Genomic DNA, 9,684 nt, shown 5'->3' with positions numbered 1-9,684 from the left:
CCTCCCCCGCACCTGGCACCCGCTTCTGCACTTTGCGAGCTCTCCCCTGCGCCGAGCGCGGCCCTCGTCTCCCTCGGGATACGCGATGGTCCTTTGGCGCACCCGCGCGCGGAGCGCGCTAATGCGCTCGTCCGGTACACGGGACGACGCGATAGATAAGCGCAAAACCCAGAGAGATACAGCGTGTTGTCGGCGGCTAGTTTACCGCGCGGTTACCGAGAGCGGCCTCTTCCGCGCGGTTTAACTGTTCGTCAGGCCTCGAAGCAGCTAGATCAGATCGCCGCCGCCGCGTGTTGGGGAGGCAGGTATGCGGATCTTCGGCGCGAAGAAATGATGCGCGAAATGCGTATACGCGCGCGTACACTATTGTGCGTGCGTGTGTGCGTGAAGGCACGCACGTATAAGTGTGGACTCGGAGGAATCTGTGCGTTTGGACTTGCTTTCTTTTTCTCTCTCTCTCCCCCCTCTCTCTCTTTCTTTCTCTCTCTCACATAGGCGGTAATGAACTTATCTCGTTTATCGCGTGAAACTGATTGCCCAGCGCGACGAAAAATCTCGATATCGGTATAAATACACGAGACATGATCACGTCCGATCAATATTCCCCGGACGAGCGACTTTCAGACCGCGCGATTCATATTTATGCGCTTTCGTATCCACGGAGAGAGACACGCCGATTTCCTCCGCGCGACATCGCTAATGTATGCGACGCGACTCGTTCGGCCGCTCGCCAAACTCCCGCGACGATAATTAGCGGCGTCGCGAGGAGCCTCGCGCTCGCGTGTTGCGCGACAGACAGAAAGAGAGAGAGAGAGGAGAGAACTCGGCTCGGCCCGCGACCTTCGCCGTAAATAAGGCGAATGAAGCCCGCTTGAAAGCTCGTTATCGCGTTTTCCGCGGGCGCGCGAGACGACCCGAGGACGTTCCCGTCGATATTCCGGCGCGGACGAATCCGCGCAACGTCGGAATTTTCTCAGCCGGCGCGAGAGACCTCGAGTCCGGCTTTTTAAGGCGACCGAGAAGATGCGGCGGAGAGAAGAAGAGGGAGCCTCGCCAGCCGCAGCAGGGTATTCCGCGTCGGGGCCTTACATACAGGATGGAACGCGTTGCCGACGACCCCGAGAGAGAGAGAGAGAGCCCGAGCCGAGCGAGTCATTTCGCTGAATTTACTATAATGCTCGGTACCGGCCGGATTCAAGGCAATTATTCGAGGTATTTTCGTAGCAGGGCTTTCCTATTAGCCGCGGCGAGCGTATCCGCCGAGCGGTCCGGCCACGATTATGTTCGTCCTCGCGCGCACGGCTCGCGTGTCGTGTGTGTGCGGTGATGTGTGTAGCGCGGCATCTCCTGATGCCGTACTATCCACACCACCGAGGACGTCCTGGCGCCGAGTGCGAATGAGAGAGAGAGAGAGAGAGAGAGGAGGGCGAAATCGCGAGCATCAGAAGGGAGCGAGAGATACCCGAAGAGGAACGGGAAGATAGCAGATTGTAATTTCAAGCGTGCGCGCGCGCGCGCGCGCGCCCTATACACGCCGCTAAATTGACAGCCCCTTCTGCACCGCCGGGGACTTTATGCGCGCGCGCGCGCGCGCACGCACCACCGAAACAATAAGGACGCGTCCGTACCTAAAAGGAGCCTCCTCCGTTTTTGGTCCTCCCGCGTCCTTGTTACGCCCCGGCATCGGCATAAGTTTCGGCCGCTTGTTGCTCGCTTTGCCGACTCGCGCGGCATTATACGCCGCGAACACGCGTTTACATCGCTTCATTCGAGCCCGTAAATCGGGGGAAACCGCCGACGACCCCGGCGATGCGGACGCCGTTGAACCGACTCGGCAACTCTGCGCCACGACTGGGTAACAAAAGCTCGGCGAATCTGCTCGTTGACTCGACACTGACGTGGAACGGCGGAGATACGCGAGGCGATTACAATCACGTTACGATAGAGCGAAACTGTTCGGGAAGCGAGCGTTTGCTTTCTCTTACCTTGCTGGGCGATCGCCGGTCCTGCCACGTTCAACACGGGTCCTCCGACCCGCAGATGTTCGGAGATCCTGACGATGGGATTGGGCAGCAGTAGCCGAGGAGGTCCTCTCGCCTGGTTCGACGACGGAGTCAGGGTTAACTTCAACACGGCTTTGCGGGGTGGCGAGCCGTGATCGTTCGCGGTGATCTCGAGATCCGTGGGCCGCACGATGGGCTTCTCGAGGCTCACGATGCCCGATTCGAAGCCCACGGAGAACCGGGCCTCCTCGTTGCCCGCGGTGATCACGTAGGACACTCGACCGTTGTCACCAGAGTCCTTGTCCACCGCGACGACTCTCACCAGGCTGGTACCTGGCGCGGCACGCAACGGTGAAAGAATAAGGATCACGACTGTTCGATTACGTGGGGATTCGTTGCACCAACATGCAGGTCATTACGACGGGTTGTCTACTTCGTGCACGCGCACTGAGAGACTTTGTAGTTATTTTCAGCCTCGACTGTGTCCTTCTTACGGTTTTAATCACGAAAACAGCAGTAGTAAGATCTGGCGAGTCCGTGAAACGGCTAAGCGACCCGTCGTAGTGACCTGTATGTTAGTGCGACACCCTGTACATATAGTTAGCGAGAGTTCAACTCACCGAGTTGAAGATTCGACGCGACGGCTATCTTGGTGGATTCCGGAGCGATGAAGACGGGCTCGTTGTCGTTCTGATCGAGCACGATGATCCTCGCAGTGACCGTAGAAGCTAATTGCTCTCCCGGTGGCGCCCGATCCGTCGCCTTCAGGATCAAAGTGTACTCGGCCCTCTCTTCCCTGTCGAGTGACTTGGCCAACGTCAGAGCGCCCGTCAAAAAGTCCACGGCGAACCTGCCCGTCGACGGAAACTCAGCCACGAGGCCGTATCTCAGCTCGCCATTCAGCCCGCTGTCCAGGTCGCTGGCTGTGAGGTTGTAGATGGTCGAGCCGACTATCTCTCTTTCGAACACGCGAACAGTTATCGGATCCTGCGGCCATCTAGGCGGATTGTCGTTCGCGTCCTCGATGATGATTTTCACGGAAACGGCGATGCTTTGGGGATTCCCGAGCGAGCTCGTGTCCAACGCACGGATCTCCAGGTAGTACTCGCTCACGCTCTCCCGGTCGAGGGAATGCGCGACCACCAGTTGACCTGAGCTCCGGTCTACGTCGAAAGCTGGAAACTCGCTGATCGGCGTCAGCGAGTCCAAGGTGAAGGCCACGCGACCCGCCGGACCCGCCCCCGCCACTGACCCCACCACGTGTCCGATGCTCGCATCCTCGCGCACCTAAATGTGCATGAAGTGTGTATATCGTCTATTCCGCGTTATCACACGCTTCATCTCACATATGTCGAAGTGTAATATGAAATCAGTATCAAGAGGTTTGCATCAGTTGACGAAGAAAACGCGGACATTTCTCCGTGGGATGCAGCCCGGGACTTTCGGAACTCATTACAGTAATATCGCGAATTAATTACGAGAGATTTCAATTTCCCACGGAGTTTCTTTCATTTCACTTGCGCACGAGGAAAAGCTTGATTGAATTCACCTGTCGATGAGCACACCAAACTCGTTTCGGCTGAAAGAAACGGAAGTTTCTAGTTAGAAGAACCGGATTTGGTTTAAAAAGAACTAGAAACGCCGTTCCCTCGAGCCAAAACGCGTTTGGTTTGTTCATCACCAGGTGAATTCAACCAAATTTTTTGTGTCCGTGTGAACATAACTTATTTTCTTCATTCGCGTAAGTCGATCCTGCGAGTTATTTGCAGGAAATGTGCTCGAATGCAGCAACAACACACCGTCCGTAGGGCATCGGCGCGATCACACACAAATGTTGTAAAACGTAACATGTCATAAATGAGCGATCGCCAAAGGGGTAAAGTGGAGCGCCGACGGTGTGGAAACGAATCGGCGCGTAAATGAAGTCCTACCGGGGTGGCGAGGTTAACGATACTCACGTTAAAGGTAAGACTGCTGCTGGTGAAGGTCGGCCGGTTGTCCGCGAGCGCCAAGACTTCGACGCGGAACACGCGGACGTTGTGTCGCGGCGGATGTCCGGCATCGGTCGCCTTTATGGACACCCGATACACGTTGCGCTCCTCGTGGTCGAGCACGGCCTTGGTCCTGATCATACCGGTGATCGGGTCGATGGTGAAGACGTTGTAGCCGTCCGAGTCTCGGTCTGGAGCGAAAGAGAGACTGCCGATCAAAGATCGCCGATCGGAAATCCCCGCAACGGGGGAGAATCGACGAAGCGAATTCACGCGCGGGCAATTACCGCGCGGAGGAAACAAATGTTGCTGGAACGGCAAATGTTTGTCAATATAATGAGGGCAAGAACAATTTTGTTTAAACATTAAAAACTTTGTTTGGACAGCGGAAGGATTTGTTAAGAGCGTTAATTGCTATTTGTTGGATATATGGACAATTAACACCCTTAAGAAATCTTTCTGTCCAAAGAAAATGTTGGTTCCGCTGTCATTATATCGGCAAACATTTGCCGTTCCAGCAAAATCTGTTCTCTCCATGCGTTGGGAAGCGCGGAGGCGCGAGACGGAAAAATCGCGCTCGATATCTGTGCCGTCGAGCATGCCGGCACGCAAGAACGTGTACGCGAAATAGCCGCCGCGAGACGCCGCGGAATGGAAAGCCCGACGTGAACGTGGAGGGAGGTACATCGCGAACCGCTCGACACTGTAATAGTGCTCGCGAACGAGCGATGTTGAGATTTAATCTCACGATCGAGATTTTCGCTGCCTCGCCGGCGTCTCTGCCACGCGATCGGGAAAATCCGATTCCGATCGTAACGCCGCTCCGAGCGAACCGAGGAGAGAGACGGCTCGCGTTTACGCTCGCCGCAGGCGGTGCGCCTACTTCCAGCGAATAACGCTCGGCAAAAAGGCGCACGGCCGCTTTTAAGACCGTGCATAATTGTTTCAGTAATTGCCGCCGGGCTATTAAAGCTCCTCAAAAAGCCCCTCGCTCTTTCACGAGGGTCGCGAGAGTCCTGGTGAAAAAAGCGCGTCTCGTCCCGTCTAATCCCCGGGGCGTAAGTAGTTTCTCGCGCTATTTCTCTATTATTCCCGAGTCTCAACAACTGCCGGCAGCCCTCCCTCGTAACGAAGCGCCGCGCCAAGATCATTGCCTGCGCTCGCGCGCAGCTAATTATAATTTATATATTTTCTTGCCGGGATATATATACTATCGTATCCGAGGCGCGGGTCGCTTCATTAGGCGAGCCTAACCCATTGGTCACGCGCACCAACCAACGACTAATCGGGACGCGAGCGTCTCCGGAGATTACGACGCGTCCTTCGCGAGCGGAAGGAATCGATGCTCGCCGTTGTTACGCGACCGCCGGGCGTTGAAAGCGTCGCTAGGAAGATTCCCTACCTTTCAGGATGCTGTAGGTCACCGAGGCGTTTTCACCGAGATCCGCGTCCACTGCCCTGATTCGGGTCACTTCCGTCCCGGGCGGCTGCTCCTCCCTCACGCTGACAATGTCCCCCTGGGGATCGATGATCACGGGCGAGTTGTCGTTGACGTCCAACACGGCGACCTTCATAGGCACCCGAGCGGACCTGGACGGTACTCCTTGATCCCGCACCTCCAGCACCAGCTCGTGCACCTTCCTCACCTCGCGATCGAGCGGCTCGCGCGTCGTGATCTCGCCTGGTGAAGTCATCGGCCGGGGGGAGGAGGAAAGAGAAACAATTAATTTTCATTGCGCTTCGACGCTCCCGAGCGCGCCGGCTATTAGCAATTCCCCGCGGCTCTCGGCCGCGAGTAGCGTCTATTAGCAGATGCCGGGGGGATGTATTTATGACCGCGCGACAAAAAGCGGGCCGTGCCCGCCAGTCCGTCTCGATATTAGAGAGGATTAAAGACTTCTACACGAGTGTCCGATGAATTTTACGCGCGCTCTCTCGGAGCTCTCGCGACCAATTGCGAAGGAAGCGGCGCGCGTACGCGCGCACTCTCGCGCGCATTCGGCCGCATAAAGTCGACTATGTACGACCAGCCACGACGTCTCGTGAATCGCGAACGGCTAGACCGACCTTATCAATTTCCCTCGTCGGAGAACAGTTAATTGGATAATCGTCGCTCGCGTACGCACGTAAGGGCGACCGTCCGTAAGAGCGCGCGCGGTCGCTCGTAATCCTCGGTCGCGCGCCTTCCTACCGCGGAGTTGCGTTTTTCGTTTCCGCTCTCCTCCTCGCATATAATAATTGTACCAGGGACGTACGTAGTCGCGCGTGTAACGAGCTCCGTCGTAATTACGTGTATCGCGCGCAGCGGAGTGGCTACGGCCGAGGCTGGGGACGACGATGAGAGGAAAGCGAAGACAGAGAGAGAGAGAGAGGGGAGAAAGCAGGCTTGGGTAAATTAATTTGAATTAAAAGTTAAATATCTATTATGCAAAACTATGTATATAAACTTAACTATATATATATATATATATAGCATCTTCGGTTTCTTTCCGAGTAAAAATTGAGAAAAGCGGTTTCTTTAACTTTTAACTTGACCAAGTTAATTATATAGGCTATTAACATTTAACTTAAAAGAGAAAAAGTTAATTCACCCAACCCTAAAGGAAAGAGAAAGAAAGAGAAAGAAGGAGCAAGGAGAGAACACGGCGAATAAGAAAATGAGGGAGTGAGACGAGAGAAGACAGGGCGAAAGCTCGCCGCGGCAGAAAAGAGGGAAAAGGTGGAGTCACACGCGAAGCGACCTGATCTCCCTCCTTCGTCGACCGGTCGGCACATTAATGGGTAATTAACCCTGGGTAGCTAGCCGAAGGAAGAGAGGGGTGAGAGAGCCGGCGGAACTATTCCAGGATCCGGAGAAGGATCGAGATAATAATTCGTACGATGGACCCGAGGCGACCTGTATCGGTGTTCGCGCGACAGGCCAGGCGGCGTGCCTCTACGAATTCTCGACGTACCTAGTCGGCGGAGCCGTCGACCAGTCCTGCCGGCGTTCACCAGCACGTGGTTACGGCCTGGCCTCGACGACGTCGTACTCCTCGTCGCCGACAAGACAAACGATCGACGAGGGACATGCAAACGCGCCGCGACGTGTAGCACGGCGCATCGAAGAATACCATCGCGCGGAACAATAAGAAGTATATCGTAGGGCGCGTGCTAATGCGTTTCTCGTGTTAGCCGTGGGACCGACCTCGCCATCATGCGCCCATAAGAACGGACTGTCTTTTTGTCTTCTCGCGTGCCTCTACCAATATTTGGAAATCCATCCGTCGTCGCGCGATCGGATCTCGCCGCAGCCTCCTAGGCGAGAGGAGGCCTGCGTGGCCGTCCCGGTGACGGACGGGAGACGCCGGTTTCTCGAAAATCAAACAGTCGTTCGGCGAACGGGAGGCCGCCGCGAGGGAACGCCAGGACAGGAATCCCAGCCGAGGGTTAGAGAGATCGGGAGCGCGCTGGAACCTGCTCGGCCGCTTTGCAACCGAGTCGCGGACTAGCCGAGCAACCTTATCTTTAATTTGATCGTCGATGCAGAACCGCGCACCAAATTATCGACGCATAGGAAAACTGTGGGAAACGTCACTTAGCATGTTTGCCCGCTGGAAAACATATAGCTGAATAACGCGGCATCTCCGGCCGGTGTTTTTGCAACGTGCGCTTGATTAGAATATAAATTGACTCTAATCGTCGTCCATCACGGCGAGAGAGGTGTTCCGGATACACGTAGCACGAGGGGACATTACGAGAGACGCGAGATTATCGGGCTGGAATCCCTCGAGTAAAAATCTGAGCGTCTTCGACTCTTTGATCAAAACTGGCGTCCGGTTTGTCATTGGAATGCCTTTCATTTACGAAGAGTGTCTGTAGTATGTCGAATTCAGGCACATTTTTTTTTTAATATGTACACGGAGAAAAATAATTTGTTGGCGCAGCAAATTTTATGCTGTCGCAGCGAATCCGTCAGCTATTGTGTGAATAGCAAAACGATTTGTTAAAAACACTAATTGCCATTTGCTGGATTATTTTGCTGGATTATTAAGGACAAATTAATAAATGCAGAAGAAACACTATTTTGTCCTAGCTGCAGATTAACTTGTCCTTAAAACAAATTCACTCAGTAGAATTTTTATAACCTAGGAAATAAAACCGTTTCTGCTGTAATTACGAGTAATTTGCTAATTTGGTTATGCCAACTAAATTTTATTGCTGCCGCAATATGCAGTAGCAACGATTCGCTACAATCTCAAAATTCTTCTCCGTGTGTACGTGTTATTTATCTTATCATATGTAATACCATTTATAAAAATAGATTTTTCGATTTCTTAAAATTAATTTTTTCATTATTTCACTATTATTTATCCCCCATCTTGGAATAATATTTAATTACAAATAGAATCCATTTATTTGACAATCTTGCAGTTCCGCCACTTTTGATCAAATAAGAAACAGGACCAATCAGTAAAAAGTTGGCGATAAGCCAACTCTTATTTGAGGGACTAAATCACGGTGCACGGAGAAAAATGTTTTTCTGGCGCAACCAATTGCTTGCTATAATGACAGAAAAGAGATTTGTTACGCGAAGAAAATAATTTTGTAGCAACACGTCATTGCGACAGCAATAAAATTAAATTGGCGTAACCAAATTATTTCGCTGTCCGTGTACCCAGCGAAAGCAATGGTACTCTTGACAGATATCTTTTCGCAATCCGAACAAATCTCTCTGCCGCCAGCAAAACAGTAATTAACAATTTGCTGTGTCAACAAAAAACATTTTCCGAACGTCGCACGTCCTCTCTCACTGATCTAACGGAGCAGCCGTTTCCCGCACGGTGGAGGCGTGCGCTACCGCGTGCCTGAAATAACCGCATCCGCGCTCGCCGAGAAGAGCCACGTGGCCGCGGATGGCACGTGCTAACGGCCGTCCCGATCGATAGGTGAGAGCGCGCCGGACGGCTGGTGGGTCAGGGGAATTCCTCGGGTCGCGATAATCGGCCATATCGCGCGCGCATATCGTAACGAATTGAAATGTATGAGGCGTGCGCGGATTCCACGCACGGACGTGGGCCGCGAAGGCGCCACGTCGCGTCGCCGAGACAGCCGGGGAAGACGAAGAAGTGGTGGCGGTGGAAATGCGCGACTTTGACATTCTCCTCTGCGGAACAACGCCGGGGCGCGGACACGTCGTCTTTGTCGAGGCGTCGGTCGTCGGCGTTTAGCGGCCGTAATCGCATCCGGTATCGTATCGGGGCGCGGCCCTGATACATCCCGGAGAAGGGATGGAGGAGGAGGATGAGGAGGGGGGAGGACCTCCTGACAATCGAACGTTCCTGTACTTTTTTCATCGCGTTTCATCGGACAAAGGTGCACTTCCATAAATCACGACGGGGCGATCTCTCAACTTTGTAAACCGCACGCGAGACCCCCCTTAATTGGATGAATGGAGAAAAGGGCGCCATTAAGCGGGCAACGGGCAACCTACGCGGCGGAAAGAGCGGAGAGCGGACCGCTCGAGGGTTTTCTCAATGGGAGATCGCGGTTAGAGCCGATCGAAGGACAATGGCCGAGCGAAATTTCAACTCACTCCCGCCGCCGGTCCGTTGACCGGACAATGTGCAGTCGCACTGTGTGCTGCGGGATTAATATAGAAGTACTCGTACGACAAGACAGCTGATACTTCCGGCAGCGCGATCGCCCCC

At 53.9% G+C, this 9,684-nt stretch overlaps 1 protein-coding gene across 1 annotated transcript in view; it reads right to left on the bottom strand.

Moving 5' to 3' along the window:
• LOC106741125 (protein dachsous) overlaps positions 1-9,684 on the bottom strand; it is a 121,089-nt gene that overhangs the window by 21,826 nt on the left and 89,579 nt on the right. The window contains exons 7-10 of the mRNA XM_014612795.1: positions 5,397-5,675; positions 3,962-4,185; positions 2,624-3,290; positions 1,986-2,336 (exon numbers count right to left, since the gene is read on the bottom strand). Coding sequence (XP_014468281.1) covers positions 1,986-2,336; positions 2,624-3,290; positions 3,962-4,185; positions 5,397-5,675 — 1,521 coding nt within the window. The remainder of the gene's footprint in view (positions 1-1,985; positions 2,337-2,623; positions 3,291-3,961; positions 4,186-5,396; positions 5,676-9,684) is intronic.

The sequence above is a fragment of the Dinoponera quadriceps genome, unplaced genomic scaffold (assembly GCF_001313825.1).
Source record: "Dinoponera quadriceps isolate SergipeBrazil2010 unplaced genomic scaffold, ASM131382v1 scaffold555, whole genome shotgun sequence".
NCBI classification, from domain to species: Eukaryota; Metazoa; Arthropoda; class Insecta; order Hymenoptera; family Formicidae; genus Dinoponera; species Dinoponera quadriceps.
The sequence above is the reverse complement of the archived record's forward strand: the minus strand, read 5'-3'. Positions and strand labels throughout refer to the sequence as shown.